Source organism: Ceratotherium simum, chromosome 34 (genome assembly GCF_057802395.1).
Source record: "Ceratotherium simum simum isolate JZ-2026a chromosome 34, ASM5780239v1, whole genome shotgun sequence".
NCBI lineage: Eukaryota > Metazoa > Chordata > Mammalia > Perissodactyla > Rhinocerotidae > Ceratotherium > Ceratotherium simum.
Genome location: NC_141933.1, coordinates 19,666,709 through 19,687,444, shown reverse-complemented (window position 1 = coordinate 19,687,444; position 20,736 = coordinate 19,666,709). Strand labels below are relative to the sequence as shown.

General features: G+C 38.3%; 2 protein-coding genes and 1 pseudogene across 2 annotated transcripts; all 3 read left to right on the top strand.

The window, feature by feature from the left end:
- The first annotated feature begins 2,641 nt into the window (after nucleotides 1-2,641).
- On the top strand, nucleotides 2,642-4,227 carry LOC147912641 (olfactory receptor 4C12-like; annotated as a pseudogene).
- Nucleotides 4,228-9,945: 5,718 nt separating this feature from the next.
- On the top strand, nucleotides 9,946-10,872 carry LOC101390084 (olfactory receptor 4C3D-like). The gene has a single exon (XM_004436975.3). The coding sequence runs from the start codon at nucleotides 9,946-9,948 to the stop codon at nucleotides 10,870-10,872; it is 927 nt and encodes a 308-aa protein (XP_004437032.1).
- Nucleotides 10,873-19,540: 8,668 nt separating this feature from the next.
- On the top strand, nucleotides 19,541-20,535 carry LOC147912640 (olfactory receptor 4C6-like). Its single transcript, XM_087422933.1, has one exon. The coding sequence runs from the start codon at nucleotides 19,541-19,543 to the stop codon at nucleotides 20,468-20,470; it is 930 nt and encodes a 309-aa protein (XP_087279059.1). The 3' UTR covers nucleotides 20,471-20,535.
- The last annotated feature ends 201 nt before the right edge of the window (nucleotides 20,536-20,736 follow it).

Genomic DNA, 20,736 nt, shown 5'->3' with positions numbered 1-20,736 from the left:
CATCTCTCTTGCAATGCTCTACCAGGCTCTACAAGATCTACCATCAACTAGTCCTTGTTCTTTCCACTCCAGCTACACTGGCCTCCTTTGTCCAATTATACCAGCCATGCTCCCTCCTCGGGGACTTTTCACTTGCTCATCCTTCTATCTGGAACTTTCTTTCCTTAGATATCTTTGTGGCTCCTTCCTCACTTCCTTCGAGTTTGGCTTATGCATTCCCTTCTCAAAGAAGCCGTCACCAACTACCTTATAGAAAATAATCCTTCTTCCCAGACTTGATGTATCCTTCACCCTGCTTTATTGTTCTCATAGCAGAGATTACAGTTTGACACACTATATAATTCCTTTTTTATTTGTTATTTTCTGTCTCACCTATTAGAATGTAAGCTCCCTGAAGTAAACACTTTATCTTTTTTTTTAATTTTCTTTTTTTATTTGTACTTCTATATCTCCATTTCTTAGACCACTGAGCACATAGTAGATAATAAATATTTGAAAATGAACTTATAAATGAATGACTAAATAGAGCTTAAAACTGTACTCCATTACATAATCCTTCCCCTACACACATATACACACTGGCACACACACTTACACACACACACTATGGCCATATTGACGTAATTCGTTCAACAGCCTGGTTTCATTTTGATTGATCAGGATACTCATATTAGCAAAATCTGGGTGGCAGTGGAATTGGGAGGTTAATGAAAATGCTTTCTAACAACATACTTTATTTCCATTTGATTTCAAAGCAAGTTTTAAAGGAGATTTTTAATAAATTGATAAATAGAAAAAAGTCTCAAACAAAATAAAACAGAAAACCCATGGTGAAATAATACACAGTGTAAGAATATCTGGATTTTTATAAGTCTTTTAGTTTCTCTCTCTAAAATATAATGATCTCTTTTCTAATATGCAAAGGGAAAAGAATTTTTTAAAAAGTAAAATCATGACTCTCATACAAATCTAAAGTGAACACGACAAATATTTTTTTAGCCCATTAATTAAGGAGGGAACTAATAAGATATTATAATTAGTCTAAAGGATAATTCAACCTACCACACTTACATTGTTCAATCAGGGACGCGTAATTAATTTAGAAATAAATGCAAAACTGGTTGTATCTGTAATGGTCAGAGAAACCAATTGAATTTCTACCAGACAACATATGCATTCCTATGGTCAAGGATTATTTGAGTTATCAGTTTTATACAACTGAGAGAGCTGTAAAATAGTTTAAAGGTAGTGAAAGGTACAAAGCCTATAGAATCGTAAAACCCCCAATAGAGTGCTATAGATAATGTACAGATTTTCATTAAAGACAGCCAATATCTTTATGTTACTTTTCAAAGTTCTATGCAATATTTTTTCCTGACAAATTTAAGTTTATTTAGTAGCCAAACATCAAAAGAGGTACAGATGCTTTTTAAATAAAATAAACTTATGCAAGGGGAAAACTATTTTCTCATTTATTTTTATTTATTTACAAAGGAAAAAAATACGAACTTTCTGCATGCATAGGAGTCTTGAAACAGCATACTTAACAAGAGAGACTAAAAAGAGTGTAATTATGATTACTTATCAAGGTATGGAGAGGGTTAAGGGAAGCTAATAGGGGATAATAATGCACCCCAGTGCCAATAACAGTAGAGAGCCATTCCCACAACTGGGGCTGAGAGAGAAGGAGAGAGAGTGGTCACAGGAAGCCAGAGGGTCCTCCTGGAAGAGTGCAGCCTCAGTTAACGGCGCCCAGTCTTTGACAGACCACAGAAGGGAACCAGGACAATAAACACCCTGACATTCTTTTCTTCTCGTCGGCCCTCTAACATTCAGCTGGTACTACCTGTTGGCCAGAAGGTAAGGGGAGCCGACTAGGGATGGCAGCTGCTCAAGGTGGAGAGAGTGAGAGCAGATCTGAAGGGGTGAAAGGAGCACACGTAGTTCACATTCCAACAGATTGTCAGTTTTTTTCTAAGTAAGAGAGTGAACACTTTTTTCGGATTTAGCTGGAAAAAAGAAAACACAGAGGAAATAAGTAAGGAGTCATTCAATTTATTTATTCACTTCATATGTGTTGAACAAATAAGTCAGTCAGATACTGAACCAAGTGCTGGGGATAAAGAGGTGAACAAGACAGACACAGCCCTATTTTTCTGTGACTTATTTAAAGGACTTTGAAATGGAAGAGGGGGGTGAATTAGACTTAACCTGTGTATCAACAGCGTGCAAAACCACAGCCAATAGTTGTAGAGTTTTGTTTTCTTTTTTTTTTTTATATATATTTAAGGAAGAGTTTTTAACATTTATTACTGCCTGAGAAGCAGTCCGGTTTATTGTATGGTGAGCTCCCTGTGCCTGGATGTCCTCTAGCAAAGGCCCAGTGACAACTTGTCAGAAGGTGTTGAAGAAGGATTTCAGCATCCTTGTAAGAAACTGAATTAGGCAGCTTCAAAAGTCCACTCTTTTTATAAAGTAAAAATAAAGTAACATGTTTCTTCTCCTCTGGCACACCATGAAAGAAAATTGCTTATGTTATTGAAATGCTTTGGATTTATCTGAAAACCCAAAATATAAAGTTCGCATCATCTTGCTGTTGAAAATATTGTCTTGACAGGTTAATTCCCTACTTCTGAATTCATCATCAGCATTGAAATGAAAGAAGACAGGATGAATGTGACTGAATTCATTCTAATGGGACTTACACCGAATCCTCAGAATCAGAGAATCCTAGTTTTGGTTTTACTTATCACCTACACTGTCACTGTCCTGGGCAACCTGCTTATTGTGGTTACTGGAATCTGCAGCCAGACTTTGGACTCCCCAGTGTATTTCCTCCTTGCCTTCTTGTCTTTGAGAGATGTATGCTATTCCTCTCCCATAATCCCTAAAATGCCAGCTGATTTGCTCTTGGATTCAAAATGTCTCTTTCCATGGCTGCATGACACAGCTCTTTATTGAACATTTCTTAGGCGTTTCAGAGCTTGTCCTTCTTGTGGTCATGGCCTACGACCACTACATGGCCATCTGTTGACCTCCGCACTATGTGACCACTGTCGGGGGAAGAGGAAGAATCTCCCTCTGCCCTTTCCCTTAAGGTTCTTATGGCTGGCCAAATAATTAACAAGACAGGTTAGCAGGAGAAAATAATACCAAGTTTAATAACATGTATACATGGGAGAAAGCAGGGACACTGCGTTTCTCAACACAATAGCAGAAATTCTCGTCTTAAATACCATGTTCAGCCAATGACAAAGGAGGATTTTAGGGGTGGGGGAGTCAGTTACAGGAGATTACCACTAAAGCACAGTAAACAAGAGGAAGATTATTATGCAGATTTAAGGCCTCACCTTCCACATTGATAAGCCTCTAGAAATGAGGCCATCCCCCCTTCTTCCCAAAACAGAGAGGGAGATACCTTTACAAATGGAGATTTCCCTTATAAATGTAAATAATTGTCTGGCAACTCTCGCAGGGCCATCTGGAGAATGTGGCCACAGAGACAGAATTTCTGATAAGATGGGGTTGTTGGTGCCTTTTCTATTGTAACCTCTATCCTACATTATCTTTACAGCCATCATGATAGATCTGTTCCAGGAAGGAGCCACCATGTCAAATTCTTTAGGCAGTTAGTAGGGGAGGTCAAATGTCCCTCAGAGAAAACAATCAAGGTAAAGAGATAGATTTCAGGATGGCCAAATCTTGATCTCCCACACCACATAGTGATCACATGAGCCACCAAATATGCTGCCTCCTGGTGGCGGTGTGTTGGGCAGTGGGTTTTTTCCACTCTATTGTACAGATTCTAGTTACTTTCAGGCTTCCATTCTGCAGCCCCAACATTATGGATCACTTCATGTGTGACATTTTCCCCCTGATACAACTTGCCTATACTGACACTTTCCTGGTTGGTTCCTTGGTTGCTGCCAATGGTGGGTAATTCCTGTGATCACATTTGTAATGCTATTTGTACCCTATGTGATCATCCAGTGCTCCTTGAGGACTCACAGCTCTGCTGGGAGGAAAAAGGCTCTCTCTACCTGTGGCTCCCACATCACGCTTATCTTGTTCTTCATGCCCTATACTTTTATGTACCTGTGACCAGCAGCTACCTTTCCCATGGATAAGGCCATAGCAGTATTCTATCCTCTTGTTACTCCCATGTTAAACCCTGTTATCTACACACTAAGGAATGCAGAGGTAAAAAATGCCATTTTTAGAAAGTAAGTAAACGGAAATACAATTTCAGACAATAACTGATACTGACCCAAGAAGATTTTTTTCAACCGTGATTTCTGCATTTTTATGTTTTATTACTTTAAAGCCCTTCCCATACCTCTCACTTGACACTTACAGCACCTTTGCAAAGTAGGTACTATTATGATTATTCCTATTTTACAGATGAAAGAAAATGAAGTTCAAGAAATTTAAATAACCAGCCTAATGTCAGAGACAAAGCTAGTATTCAGGTCTATGTTCTTCTAAATCCAAATTTGATGCTCTTTCCACCATTTCAAACGTTATCAGAAAAAAGGCAGCATTTATATCAAAACCTCTTGTTTTGCAGCAAATTGAAACACTTTCTTTTCTAATTACAGAGTTGTATAATGTGCCTGTATACATAAACAGTTGGTATTCAGAAAGCTGTTTTGTTTACTGCTACCTGGGACAGTGTGGAATATAATTAAGAAAAAGATACTTGCCAATACCCTCTCGGCACACACTCGATATACCTAATGCTAAAAATTATATTAGGTTTCTCATTCTGTTGAGTAAAAATTGTCAGTGATTATAAAAATTAATTGTATTTAAACCAATGAGAACTTTTTAAAGTGTTCTCAGAGAGTCACCACAATCTTGTAAAATTGAAATTTAGTGTTCTTATTTTACAGAAAAAATAAAGGATCAGAATGGTTAAATAACTAGGTCATAGAAGATGTAAGTCAGTCTTGAACTCAAATATTCTTACTCTACATCAAATGACCTTTGCTTTATACAGAATTCCTTGGGGCTAGTATTTGGTTAAGGCTTGGCAAGTAAAAATATTTTTTGTGGGGCCGGCCCATGGCTTAGCGGTTAAGTGTGCACACTCCACTACTGGTGGCCCAGGTTCAGATCCCAGGCGCGCACTGACACACCGCTTGTCCGGCCATGCTGAGGCAGCGTCCCACATACGGCAACTAGAAGGATGTGCCACTATGACATACAACTACCTACTGGGGCTTTGGGGAGAAAAAGGGAAAAAAGGAGGGGGATTAGTAATAGATGTTAGCTCAGGGCGGGTCTTCCTCAGCAAAAAGAGGAGGATTGGCATGGATGTTAGCTCAGGGCTGATCTTCCTCACAAAAAAAAAAAAAAAATTGATTATATGCCACAGGAAGTGACAATTTGTTAGATTAAAGATCATTAGTGGCAATTAAATGAAAGTATTTTTCAAGAGCATATGGTAAAAATATCTGAAAAATAATTTTCCATTAAAAAGTTGGCTTTATACTTAGTTTCTTGAATCTGGAATCTTCTTTGAAACTGCTTTAGAAGATCATTTATAAGGGATATTAAAAAAAAAAAACAGAAATCATTACTCCATAGTTGACCAAAGAAAGTATTTCTTAGCTAAACAACTGACCTAACTTATAAAACATTGTTGTGAATTAATTTTGTCTTTTTTCAAAAATTAAGTTTGTTAACAATCTACAAATGCATATGCATGTCATAGATGGGTTTATAGCTTCTTCCTTTGACAGAAAGATCCAGCCTCCCGTCTCATGAGTATCTGAGTTTTACTGAAGAAATCAATGGACTCCATGATGTAACAATATTTAACAAACATAACCTGATTGTGGAAACGTGATGGAGAGTAAGAACACCAGTTTCAGGAGCAGGAGGCATGGGTTTTATTTCTCACTGTGCCATCGTCTCATTCCATGACCTTAAACAGCTTTTCCCATTTCTACAATTAGTTTACTTTGGTAATTTAGAAGGTGTTTCTGAGTTCTGTGATTCTGTCCATGTCAATATTTTCATTACCATAAATATTGTTATATTTCTTCTACTTCAGTTAGAAGAAGTAAAAATTGGAAGAGTTATGAGACATTATGTGTCTATAGGTTAGCAATTGACCCTAGCCCATCTCCTCAAACTTAAGAGAAGTCCTTCTGGGATGAAAGGGTCTTTGGATTGGACTACGACAATATGAGCTCTACTGTGGAGAGCTTTGTTACTTTGAGAACATATTCCTCTACCTATTTAAATGCATGAAGTTGCCTATGAGAAAAACACTTTGGCAGGTACCCGGTTTTTGTGAAATTAGTCCTGAACCTATCAAACATCAAACCATACCTCAACTAGTTTCTGACCGACTGGGATATGATCCATATATAATTTCTAGTGCTTTCATTCTGGTTTACCCTTTCAGTTTGAAAAATCTGTGTCGCTCTCTCTCCAGGGTTTCAAACCACTCTATCTTTAGATTTGTATTCTGGAAACAGATTTTCCTGGAATAGCTCCAGGAATTATCTTTTGAAAAATTACCTTTGTGGTTTAGGTAATCACTCACTGATTTAGACCTAACTCCTCTGTCCTTGCTAATCTAGGCCTTGGGGAACTAGAGTAGACAGGTTTATGGGTCCTAGGCAATCTTTCTACCCATCACTGTAGCTGTATTGTTTTCATCATTATCATGTTAATCTAATTCCACAATTGGCACAAGAAACAACTACTTTGAAGCAGTACTGTAAACTTTACCTGGTGTGAAGCGGCAATATTATAATAGGGTTTGTAACTAACACTTACTGTACATCTGAAAACAATATTTAAAAATTATGATCAACATGAATGGTAGATCGATTAAAAAAACAAAATATTATAATGAAAAATTTTAAAGCCGGATAGTTACTCACCTAAATGTTTGATTTATACAATATCAAATATACAGACTACATATTGAGTTTGTTACCAAATATACAAATTCAGAAGTGGTTGACTTTTTTTTTCTCTTGTCATGGTGTTTTGTCTTCATGTAGACTTAAGGAAGGAGTTAAAAATTAAAGATGAATGCTATAAAAGTTCTCTTCTGAAATTCACTTAAGTTAGGTGAAATAATTGGATGTTCACAAGATCTGCTAATGGTGGTGAAATACCCTTGAGGTCTAATTAGCCACAGCTAAGAAACTTCACAGAATTTACCTACAAAGAGGTTATGTGTTAGCACTTATGAAGCTCAAGAGAAAGGCCTTATCCAAAGGTGCCATTTATAAATCAACAAAGACACTTATCGTAGCTGAGCTAGTTGGCATTTTTAACCTTACAACTATACTACTTTCTTGGTGAACTAACAGCTGCCTGGGGCCCTCGCCGTGGAGCTATGTCAGACAAGTTCATAGGTGAGGGTATTTTTTTTTTCCCCAGGAAATAATATAATTATAGAATCGCAGGTTTAAATGGATCTTACAAATCACATAATCACTCCTAACCCCCACAATTCTGAGTTTTAAATCTCTTCTTCAGCATGTCAAGCATCAAGAATGATAGAATCAGTTACAATACTACAAATTTAGAAGTAAAAATATTTTGGGGTCTTTTTTTATTATTAATGTATATTTAAATTAGAATCATATTATCAATTCAAATTGCATTCCAATTTTTCCCCACTTAATATTACAGCATAAGAATTTTGTTGTGATATTGCACAATTTTTAAAAACATCTCTGTTAAAAATGACACATTATTCAAAGAGGTGTACTATAATTTACTTATCCATTTCTCTAATGTTGGATACTCCACGTAGTTTCTAATTTTTCACAGCTCTTAATAATTGTATTCAACATGCTTGTACATAATGATTTTTCTCTTTTAAAAATATTTTGTTTTCGGGTTTATGTCTAGAAAGATTATTGTGGAGTCAAGGAAAAAGACAAAAGTCATTTCTGTTTCTCCATGGTTATTTCTAAATCACTTTTATTAATTACGTCTCATTCTTACTTTATGTGACTGCGCTCTTCTGATCTGCTAACAGTCCACCTCAGAACAAGGGAATGCAGTGAGGCTGTGCACTTTGTGCTCACACATGTGTAAGATCCTCATTCTGGATACTTAAAAAACAAAGCTCTTTATCCATTATCTTTGAAAAGAAAAGAAACTTATTTTTCAGAGTACATTTTATTATAGCAATGTTTTCTCTTTTCTTTCCTTTGGAAAATTTGTGTCCCCAAATTTCCTCATTCTATTAGCGATGTAACATCCTGTAACCAGGAATGATGGAGGACGGATATTAGGGGTGAGGAAGACCTGAGAGTGCATATGGCAGAAACATAAAGGAGTGAGGATCTCATGGACGGAGGAGCTGCTGCTGTTTGGTAATAAAATGTTGCGGTGGATTAATAAGGCATTTAACAGGGATACTTTTTATGACTTTATATGGACAAACATACATTAATGTACATAGTAAATGTCCAATAAATGCTTATAGACTGAGTGAACAAGTAATAGGTACTTATAGTAAGTAGTAGATTTTATACATATTTTTGTGTGTATACATGTATAGTACTTTATCTTATCTAGTAGACTATTTCTTTCTATTTTCTACATTAAATTTATATATATATATATATATATAGACTTTTTTTTTTTTTTTTGGTGAGGAAGATTGGCCCTGAGCTAACATCTGTTCCAATATTCCTCTACTTTGAGTGCAGGTTGCCACCACAACATAGCTTGATGAGTGGTGTAGGTCCATGCCCAGGATCCAAACCCTGAGCCACTGAAGGGGAGCACACTGAACTTAACCATTATGTCGCCAGGCTTGCCCTAAATTTCTACTTTTGAAATTTGAAAATAAGGGTTTCTTTTGCTGGTGAGATCTTCATGTATTGAATAAGTATCCAAGAGTTTTCTTTGTTGTTGTTTTGTTTTTTTAATCCCAGTATACCAAAGCTGTAAATAACTGAATATGGCTATGTTAAATTGTATGCGGAACAGAATTTTGAAGAACAAAAAAATATTAATTAAAAAATCACAATAATTATCTTGAAAGTAAAATGACCTAGTAACGTACTCTTTCCTAGAGGCAATTAATATTTTCATCCTTACCTGACAAATTATGTCAGAAACTATTAAACTGGAATGCAGCTTCATTCAAAAGTTGACTTACATTTCTCCTAAAGTAGAGTAATGATAGACGGAGTGGGAGGATGAGAGCCCTTGAATGCCTGGGTTTACGGGCTGGGGAAGCATGTGTATTTTCACACATGAAGAAGTGGCAATTCACTAAGCATTTCTTCATCACCCAATAGGTGCCAGACACTGCAGACTTTATGCCAGACACTGTGGTAGGCACAGCGAGGAAACACACATGAATGGCTTATGTGTTATGGTAGGTACCAGGGAGGGTGCATCACCAATAACTTACACATTTCCCTAATCTGTCTGCTGCTTACGACAGATGTTTATTGACCATGTCTTCTTTCCACAGTGAGACGTGTGGGTTCAAATGTGAATTCTTCTGGAAGAGAGAATAACTCTTACCTTACAAAATACATCTGAGAGTTACAATTTATAAGCTGAGAGACACAGAGGAGGACTGAGAAGCACGGGGCACTGACATGACTAAGCAAAGTCACAGAGTTGGAACCAGAGTAAGAATCCAGATCTCATGTATATAGCCCAGTATTTTCTCATTAAATTACACATCAAATGTTACCCTATAGATGATTTATAGGTGACAGACACTAGATATCTGAAGAGATGGAAGACATCATGGAGGAAATAAGAAGTATCGAAATAACTACTGAGGCAAGGAGTGCCGAGGACATGCTCCACAGTGACAGTGACAGTGCCCACTCTATCTCTGTGCTATCAAATGCAGACTACAATCCTTTCCTGATTAATAGGTATCTTTCTTTTTCCCTTTGTAGATAATTTAGGCCCTGGGAAGGTGTTATTTCCTAAATGGATCACCTCACATCTCCCAACAATGTGACTGAATTTATTCTCTTGGGACTCACGCAGAATCCACACTTGCAGAAAATACTCTTCATTGTCTTTTTGTTCATTTTCCTGTTTACCATGTTGGCCAATTTGCTCATTGTCATTACCATCTCCCTCAGCCCCACACTTTCGGCTCCCATGTACTTCTTTCTTACTTACTTGTCCTTCATGGATGTCTCCTACACCTCTGTCATCACCCCCAAAATGATCATCGACCTGATGTACCAGAGGAGAACCATCTCCTTGGGTGGCTGCCTGACCCAGATCTTTGTGGAGCATTTCCTGGGAGGATCAGAGATCATCCTCCTCATTGTCATGGCCTATGATCGCTATGTGGCCATCTGCAAGCCCCTGCACTACAGGACCATCATGCGACAGGGGCTCTGCCGCCTCCTGGTGTTTGTGGCCTGGATCGGGGGAATACTGCACGCCACTGTGCAGATTCTTTTCGTGGTCCACTTGTCCTTCTGTGGCCCCAATATCATTGACCACTTCATGTGTGACTTCTTCCCACTGCTGAAACTTGCCTGCAGGGACTCCTACAGGCTCGGAATGGTGGTGGCAGCCAACAGTGGAGCTATGTGCTTGCTCATTTTTTCCATGCTACTCATCTCCTACATAGTCATCCTGAGCTCCCTGAAATCCCATGGCTCCAAAGCACGACGCAAAGCCCTCTCTACATGTGGCTCCCACTTTACTGTAGTTGTGCTCTATTTTGTGCCTTGTGTATTCACCTATGTGCGTCCTGTGGCCACCTACCCTGTGGACAAGTCGGTGACAGTGTTCTTTACAATCCTCACTCCCATGTTTAATCCTATCATTTACACAGTGAGAAACACGGAGGTGAAAAATGCCCTGAGGAGTTTGTTGAAGAGGAGAGTAACTTAGGCTGTGCATAATGCCAAGAAATTGATGATATATATAAATAATGTGGATTATATGTGTTGTATACTGTGAAAGAAAATGAACAAATTTTGCAGATCACTGACAGAAAAAAAATCCCAGATACTAACATTTATTGAGTACTTAATAATAGCTAGGCTCTTTGACATGTACTTTTGATAGCTTTTAATGTGCTTTACCAAGGCTTCAATGTTCGTGTGCACAGATTCAGGCTACGCAATGGAAAGAACAACTATAAATCCCTAGTTTGATGATTCTAGAGTATATTTTTCTCCAGAGTCCCACTGCTGCTTTACTAAATTTTTCATGCATATGTTACTTGGATGAAATTGGCTTTTTCATAGAACCTTGATCTCAGAACTTCTTTTATTTTTGCTTTGCCTGTGGTAAAGCAAAAAAGAAGATAGAAATTCTTAGATAGATATATGCGGAAGGAACAGTTGGGGAGTGAAAGATTCACTACTCATTCGTTTTTTTTGCCATTATGAATTTACCAAAAGCAAAAAGAGAGACACTCAAAAAAGGAAGAAAGAATAATTTATAGCCTATCTCTAATTTTTTTTCTTGGCACAAAAAATAAGCCAGGGCTGGCTCCATGGCTTAGCAGTTAAGTGCGCGAGCTCCGCTACTGGCGGCCCGGGGTTCAGATCCCTGGTGCACACCGACGCACCACTTGTCCAGCCATGCTGAGGCCGCGTCCCACATACAGCAACTAGAAGGATGTGCGACTATGGCATACAACTATCTACTGGAGCTTTGGGGGGAAAAAAAGGAGGAGGATTGACAGTAGATGTTAGCGCAGAGCCAGTCTTCCTCAGCAAAAAAAAAGAGGGGGATTAGCATGGATGTTAGCTCAGGGCTGATGTTCCTCACAAAAAAAAAAAGCCAGAAAATTTTAAATTACTCTGAATTTGGTCTTATTTTCTTAATATCATTATGGCACACAGTTTTTGTTGAGCATAAAAGATGTTTTTTCTTTTTCCTTACTAAGACTTGAGGAGCCATTTGAAGCAACAAGGGTAAACATTCTTTTATTTAATCTCAACATAAAGGTATATAGTTATGTTCCAAAGCTATTGCTCTGTAGGTGTGATACATATATTTACATTAGATGAACACTTAATTATCTATCAGGCATATTCACTTCAGTTAGGTGATTTATCACATACTAAATTGGTAGTTTCAATATTACTATCCCCATTTTACAGAGAAATTGATGTCAAGAGAAGTTTACTAATTTACTTGCCTCAAGTCACGTACCTAAGAGTTTCAGCTACAAAATTTGAATCCATGTTTTTCAGATCTCAGTCCTACTTTCTTTGAAATAAAAGAAAGTTGCCCATGGTATGTTTATATCTTTAGATAAGAAACTTTTCTGCAGTCTTAATGATTCACCTTGTCCTTCAAGAAAAATGGTGTCAAATTTGTTGTAGCCTTGTCTCACTTGTGGCAATATACCTAAGCAGTAACGCTCCTCTGTGTACATGGAAAATTTCAGATCTTTCTACATTACTACATAACACTTTATAAATCAAAGCTTCTCTGACTATAACATTCCAACTTGTGTTACTTCTCACAAATTTTCCTTTCTCAAACTCACTGGTCATCGAGAGCTGTTTTTTAATTTGACCATCCAGTAATGCCAGAACATAGTACACTGTTCTTTGGGGTGACTGGGTGTTCTAGCTTATAAACGGCTGTCTCAAATTCATAAGAAATAGGACATTTTCCCACAAGGTCTAGGCCTGGAAGATGATGTAAATAGCACTTAGTCTATTAAAAATGATCAAATTTGCAATTGCTAGTGAGAAATAACCATTTAAGCAGAATCTAGATTGAATGACGTGGTTCATTTTGACTGTCAGACAGGAGATGAGTGTAAGCCGGGGGTAAGGATAGGAAAAGTATTCAGTAAATGTTGTTTCTACTCTAAGACAAAAGAGAGGATTTGAAGAGGGAAACTAAGGCCAATCATTATGTCTTAAGGGTGACACCAAGTGCTCAGTGCAGGGGTGAGAAGATTAATGAGACACGAATTTTAAATTGTGAACAGCAATCTTGGAAGGTGTGAGAACTGAAGGAGGAAGTATAAAGCAGTCTGACATTCTCAGTAGATGAGATCTTGCTGGTTTGTGAAAAATTTCAAGGAATTTTAAGATGTCCCTTTGTACTCATCATCAAGAATCTCTCTTGAGGGCCAGCTGCCACCTGATTTTTTCTAATACTTAAAATAACATATAAGGAAACAGGTATATGTACTCCAAAAATTATTAAGATAAATAATATTTGGATCTGTTGTATAAGGAAATTTTGGTTTATATGGACTTTTAATTCAGTGAAAATATTAGGCATTAAGTAAGGGGAGTGAGCTAACCCTTGTTTAAGGCCAACTGTGAGGCATATATTTTGAAAGGTTCTTTACATACTTTAACTCTCTAAATGTAGCAACAAGTTTTATTAGTCTTTAGTCTATTTTATATAGGAAGAAAATGAAACACAATGAAGTTAAGCAAGGATATCAAATCTTTTAGACCCTGTCATCTCTACTCTTCCCACTTCACAGTACTCCTTGCTAGCATGACGTGAAAACATCAAAACACAGAACTGATCATTGGCTGCCTTGTCAAGAGCACCCTTGAGGCATTCTTCCCTTATTTCAGGTGCCACTTTCTTCCCTGAGCTGTCCCTTGACCTTCTTCCCGGGTTACTTGCACTCTCTTGATTCCTCAAGTGTCAAAGGAAAGCCATCTGATAATCTCATGTCCACAGATGTATTTCCCTTCATGGATATCACGGAAAGTGGGATGTAATGGGCTCAAGAAATGAAATTCAAATGGTTGAATTTCAAAGAAAGTGACACATGGTGAGAGAGATGTTTGGAGAAAGAATAAGCATCGTAATCATTGAGGAGACTGATACTCGGGGCGTGAAGGTAGCACCTTGAATAGTTAAATGTTGTTTCTATGGGACTTTTCCCATTGTTATCCCATAGTGTTAATATTTATTACTTGAAAAATGGCTCCATGGTCATTTAAGTTTAGGAAATTTTGACTTATTTCATTTATCCAAAAAATATTATTTGGTGCCTACAGTGTGCTGGAGAGTTCTAGGGGCTCTTGAATACCACAGACAAGGGCTGTGTTTCGGTGGAACTTAATTTACAGTCTGGAATAGAAGCATAATAAACAAGTTAACAAATAAATAAAAAATGTAATTGTGTTAGTAATAAGTTTTCTGGAAAACATTTTATTAAGAGGGTGATGCAGAAGAGAAGAATTGGATACAGATTTGTATAGTGGTTTGAAGCACAACTAGAATTTTAGTTAGGCCCGAGATTAAATAACCATGTTATTTCCCCTCTTTCCTTTTTTTTTTTTTTTTTTTGATGAGGAAGATTAGCCCTGAGCTAACATCTGTTGCCAATCCTCCTCTTTTTGCTGAGGAAGATCGGCCTTGGGCTAACATCCATGCCCATTTTCCTTTACTTTATATGTGGGACACCTGCCACAGCATGGCTTGATAAGCAGTGTGTAGGTCCATGCCTAGGATCTGAACCTGCGAAACCCAGGGTGCTGAAGCAGACTGTGCAAACTTAACCACTATGCCCCCGGGCCGCCCCCTCCCCTTTCTTTTTATACATAAGTTACTCTAACACATGCATTTGCAATGGGGATGTTTTTTCTCCCAGGTAGGTAAAAATGGTTTCTTGGGAGATGAAAGTATCTTACTATTTTTCCATATAAAACATGGATATACATAAAGTACATAAATAGTATATCTGTGGTGTTAGTATTTTGGGAGAGTGATTAGGGGAACAGAATGTCTAAAAAGTGCCTTAGGTGGGCAACAATGAAACAAAAAGATTGAGGAGAACTGCTTAACCCATGGTTAGGTGAGAACATGGAGTAGTGTTAGAATGTTAGTAGAGAAAATACAGGTGTAGAGGTTGGCCCATCACCTGTGAGGATTATATTTAGTAAAACTGAGAGGTTCTTCCTTCTCAGGAGGCTTCCCAGGGTGTATGGTCAACTATATTAAGGAACCAGTTGTAATCCGTGAAGTTCATTGTAAATGTAGGATATTGATATTTTTTACCATTGAAGGTGGAAAAAGACTAAAGACTATAACCACAAATATTTTTAAGTTGAAAACATGTCATTTGAGAGTACAACTTGTTATGGAGGGAGACAGAATTTAGTTCTTATTTTTTTCTGGCTGAGGTACTTTTCTAATCCTTAATAATGTCAACTGTCCTTCAGGTACATGTGACACAATTTTATTAATACTCTTAAAAGATGAAAGAGCACCAGATTAGGTGATAGAAAAATTTGGTCTTGGTACTTGCTAGGTGGCCAGGAGTAAATCATATTGACTTTTCTTCATTTATGTTATCAGGCAGATGGGTCACTCTGTGCCATTCTATTATTGAAGAAGAGACCTTAGTTATGGAGCAAATAATTGGATGGTTAACACCATGATCTGGTTTTGTGTTTGTGGAGAATCAGCTTGGCCTGGCTCCAGTGAAGTTCTGCCCCTGGGAAACGTGGATCATTGCAGGGGTGGATGGGAATTCACGGGAACAGTAATTAGCTCCTGAGGCAGTAGAGACACAGCCTCAAATGGATGCAATTGGAATGATGCAAGTCTGCACACTTTGAAATTCTGTGCCATTTGAAAATGACCCTCTGCCCTCTTTTAGCCCAGGTCTATTACCCAAAGGTGGACATCTTATTAATGATGTTTCTTGTAAGACATGGATTGCAAACTGTTTGCAAATTAAGCTCAAAGTGCAGCCAAATGGCAGACACAGTTCTGTGAATGATTTTGTAAACAGCTTAGCTGGCTGTCTTTTTTGGCAAAATTTTCTATTTAGATGAAATTTAAATTCCTTTACCAATCACCATGGTTGTTTTCTACTTAAGTCCTTGGACACTTAGAGCAGCTGTTTTAAATCTTTCTTTAAAATCGTTAGAAACTCTGGTCCTGTCAAAATAACTTCCCATTAAGTGATTGGATGACTTGTTCCCAGTGCAGGTCTTACTTGCCTCCACACTTGGATTTGCTACATTAATACTCTAATGTCCTGCTTCACAGCATTTTTGTAGAAGAAAGTTCCTGTAAGTATATCCTGGATGGGGCCAGACCTTTGGTGACCCTGACATGATATTAGAAATTTTATTTGCACAATGTCTACATTCTACTTCCTGGGTCCATCAGGTAACTAGCCTTTGGAGATCGTAGAGATGACATCAGACTGAGTTTTTGAGGTGACTTCAAAAACTTGTTTGAATATTAAACATGTTCTTATTAATTTGAACTATTTTGAAAGTATTGAAATAATTGAATCACCTATACACATGGACAATTCTGTTATACTTAAAATACAGCTGTTTTATCTATATACACAAATTGTGGCCTTGGGATGAAGTGCCTTGAGGTATCAATAGTTTTTGGCTTGATCTACTTTATTTTGGCAAATTATCAAAACTTAAGTGTCTACCTTTTGACCTCTATCTAGATGATGAGATTAGCAAATAAAAGAGTTTATGTTTCAGAGATGAGCTCTCTGGAAGGGAAGTAACACACATCTCAGTCTCCTTAGGATAGTGGGAAAGGTCATGGGTTCAGAATGAGCAGAGTTAGTTCTCTATCCCAGTCAGGCCACCGACTGACAAGGTAAGCTTCAAATCCTGCAAAAATAAAACAAGGCAATAGCAATTAAAGTCAGTAGGTCTCAAGTAGTTATTATTTGAGGGCACTGAGGTAAGAGCTTCATGATTTTCTCTTAATTCTCACAAAAGCCATATGAGATAAGAACTAACATTGTCCTGATTTTTTGAGGCAGTGGATAAGGCTTAGAGGACTTGTGCAACTTGCTCAAAGCCTTTTGGTGGCTATGTGATCAAGTTCGCAGCACAGGCTACTGACCACTATGCTTGGACATAGCAGGCAGGAGAATGTTTGGAGAGCGCTATTCAAATATTCATCATGATTATTTTCCATTTCTATAGGCTCCTGACTTCCTCCTGCCTCCGCCTATGCCATCTGTTATCAGCAAATTCATTACCGCTCCTCCTTCACGCCTCGCTTCCTCCCCGATGCCCCCTGCACCACCATCATCCTGGATATTTGTTACACGCATCTGCACAGATTTCATAACAGCAATAATTCAATGATCTTCTTAGCTAAGGAACAGGACTAGCTGGTATGTCTAGGGGAGTAAGAGTTGGGCTTGACTGCAGTGGGAGGGAGATATATAAAATGATGAAGTTGATTACATGGGGGAGGGTCTTGGATGTCAGATTGGGAAGTTGAGATGTATACTAGTAATCAAAAGAGATTTGTGATGAATTCATAGATTTTTAAAACAGAAGGGGCATTATTATCTTTCATAGTGCAGTTTGTTTTAAAATGTTTTAAGTCACGAGATGGCTCAAAGGAAATCTTACTTGAAATGTGAACATTTAATGCAGGTAAGAACCGTATTGCTGTGTTTGAAAGGGACAGAGTCCCTGAGATGGCTCCTTTGAAGCCCTAGATTTCCATTCATTTGCCATAACTGTCTCATACCCAGAGTAGTGAGAAATGTAACAAAGGATTAGAGCAGTTAGAGGGACAACCTGGAATAAAACCTAGCTATCTTGATTTGCAAGAAGGTGTTGCTTCTACTTCATTAGGACTATTAAAGAGCTTCTGAAGTGCTTAGGCTGGAGATGGGAGAGGCTGGGGTTAGTCCATATTGTAGATATGCAAAGAGTGTCCAGGTAACTGTATACTTTGTTAAATAGAGGGATAATTCTAAGAATATGCCTTTGAGTATTTAGGGGAGTCTAAGAGAACATGTAGTTTACATCTAAAGCAATAATCTAATATATTCCCACCAAGTCACAGACAGTCTCTGCTTAAGTAACCCTAGCAAACAGAAGTTTGCTACTGAAGCAGTTCTTTTACCATATCATTTGTCTGCAGTAACAATTGTATTTAGCTAGTTGAGGCCACTGTTCACTTCTTTAGTGGTATAATGTAATGGTTGAGAACTTGTGTTTCAAAATGAGATTTCCTGGATTCGTAATCCCCAGTCATTTTAGATGAGATGTTTAATGTCTCCAAGCCTCAGTTTCTTCATCCTCAAGGTAGGACTTGTGATAGCACATATCTCATGTGATATGAAAAATAAATGCAATAATGCATGCAACGTACCTAGCACCTTGCTGTTACACAGTGTGAAATAAATGAGTTGTTTTACTGAGATTTTGACTATTCTTTAGAATTCTTTGTTTCATCTGGAATCATCTCTTCACAAGGAACAATGGAAGGAATGATTTACACTGATTCAGGCTCGTGTTCAGAGATGGTGTCAGCTAAGTTGGATCTGGGTCTTCCTGGAGCAGAGAAAGAGACTTAATGTTTTATTTTCTTTAATCAGCGTATCTGGAAAACGATTAGAGTCTGGGAAGCTTAGTCAGTAATTGTAACTTCTAGTTTCAGGATTGGATTTTATATATGAATGTATATAACTAGAACATGCTCTTTATTGTGGAATTGTCATTGAAGTTTAGTGTAGAATTGTTTAATGAAATGAGCACAGAAAACATAAATCTATCTCACTTGATCGTAATGAAAATGAAATTATATCATGAATCACAGTGTCTCTTTCATATTGAGCACTTGATATTATCATCAGGGAAGCAACATAGCTTGCTATTGGTATTGATTTTGAATCAGGAAAAGCTGGATTTGAATTTGGCTTCAATGTTTACTAGTTGTGAACTTGGCCTCATTTTTCACCCCTTTAAGCTTCAGTATCTTATCTATAAAATGAAGAAAATGTATCATAAGATAATCCACTGGCTGAGACATAGCAGAAAGTCATTGACTATGAGCAATACATAAAAATATAACTCAATTTGAGAAGGAAGAAATGCAGATGGAAAAAGCATAGTTATTAAAAAAGAGAGAGTCCTTGGGTTATGGCCTATCTGTCTTAACAGGCCCTTCAACTACCCCATTCAGGTGCTCAATGAGTATATGGAATAGAAGACTGAGAATTCATATGAAATGTTCCAAGTTCTTGGTTCTTGGGTGTGTCTAGTGATACACTGAGGTCAGCTTCCCAGCTTGAGGTTTCCTAAAAGCAGAGGTTGAGAGAAGGGTTTGTATGTGGGTGGGCTATTTTGGAAAACAGAATGGAGGCAGTGAACAGGGAGAGTGAAGCAGGGAAGGAAAGACAGTTAATCCAAGATTGTGTTAAGCTGGTTACCGTTTATCCACTGGTAAACGGTAGGCTTCTATCTACCAATGATCTCGGGTCTCCTTAAAGTGTGTTAATTCCTTCATCTTTCCAGGTGTGTGTATGCACCAGAATGATGAAGCAGGGTCTTCTAAGCATTTCAAGCAGCAAGTATCAGGACAGAAAGCAAGAGATACACTGGTGAGAGAAGGTGTTGTTGGGAAGATCAGTAGGATCAAGCTGTTGTCAGGCTAAAATTGTTAGCATCTGGTTGCTGTATCAATGGTTGGAGAAAAGAGCAGGTCAAGAGGGTATGAATAGAGTGCAAAAATATCTAATACACTCAGTGATTACTAACAAAAAATGCTATTCTTTTGCAGATTTTCCAGTTCAGAGCAATGTGCTTACATCAACCCATAGCAAATGGAGAATCCAAACAATATGAGTGAATTCATTCTTTTGGGCATTACAAAGAATCCAGAGCTGCAGAAAATACTCTCTGCTGTGTTTCTAATCATGTATGTGTCCACCATTTTGGGAAACCTACTCATCGTGGTAACCATGATGACAAGTCAGAGTGTGAGATCACCTATGTATTTTTTCCTTACTTCCTTGTCTCTCATGGATGCCACCTACTCGTCTGTCATTGCTCCCAAGATGATTGTGGACTCCCTCTCTGAGAGCACTACCATCTCCCTCGAAGGCTACATGGCCCAGCTCTTTGCAGAGCATTTCTTTGGTGGTGTGTGGATCATCCTCCTCACTGTGATGGCCTATGACTGCTATGTGGCCATCTGTAAGCCCCTGCACAATATGCCCATCATGAGGCCTCAGGTGTGCTGCCTGCTGCTGGGAGGGGCCTGGCTGGGGGGATTTATCCATGCGGTAACACAGCTTCTCTTCATGTATCAAATACCATTCTGTGGTCCCAATGTCATTGATCACTTTATGTGTGATTTGTTTCCATTGTTGAAACTGGCCTGCATGGACACCCACATCTTGGGCCTCTTAGTCATCCTCAACAGTGGGGTGATGTGTGTGATCATCTTCCTTATCCTCATCACCTCCTATGTCGTCATACTCTGCTCCCTGAAGTCTTGCAGCCCTGAAGGACGGCATAATGCTCTCTCCACCTGTGGCTCGCACCTCGCAGTGGTCATCTTGTTCTTTGTGCCATGCATTTTCTTGTACATGAGGCCTGTGGCCACTTACCCCATAGACCAGGCAATGGCTGTGTCCTTTACTATTGTCGCACCCATGTTAAATCCCTTGATCTACACCTTGAGGGACACAGAGGTGAAGAACGCCATGAGGATGCTGTGGATGAAACAAGGGACCCTGAGCAGTCACTAGCTTACATGCTAAGAACAAATCTTTCCTGCAAGGACAATGAGGTCTTGCTCTCCCATTCATTCCAATTCACTGGGTCCTCAGCAGCCATGGGCATGTTTTATGCATGCAAATCAGGTTAAGATACTACAATCAAGTTGCTGCCTACCTCTCCAGTGCATTTTGTGCTCCATCTCTTTTCTCACAAGGCTCTGGCCACTCTCTCTCTCTCTCCTTGTATAAACTGTCTTTTGAATAATTCAAGCTTTTTCCCGTTCAGGGCTTTTGTT

Bases quoted from the DNA above. Each gene is read 5' to 3' on its own strand.
- LOC101390084 (XM_004436975.3), top strand. From the start codon at position 9,946: ATGGATCACCTCACATCTCCCAACAATGTGACTGAATTTATTCTCTTG.
- LOC147912640 (XM_087422933.1), top strand. From the start codon at position 19,541: ATGGAGAATCCAAACAATATGAGTGAATTCATTCTTTTGGGCATTACA.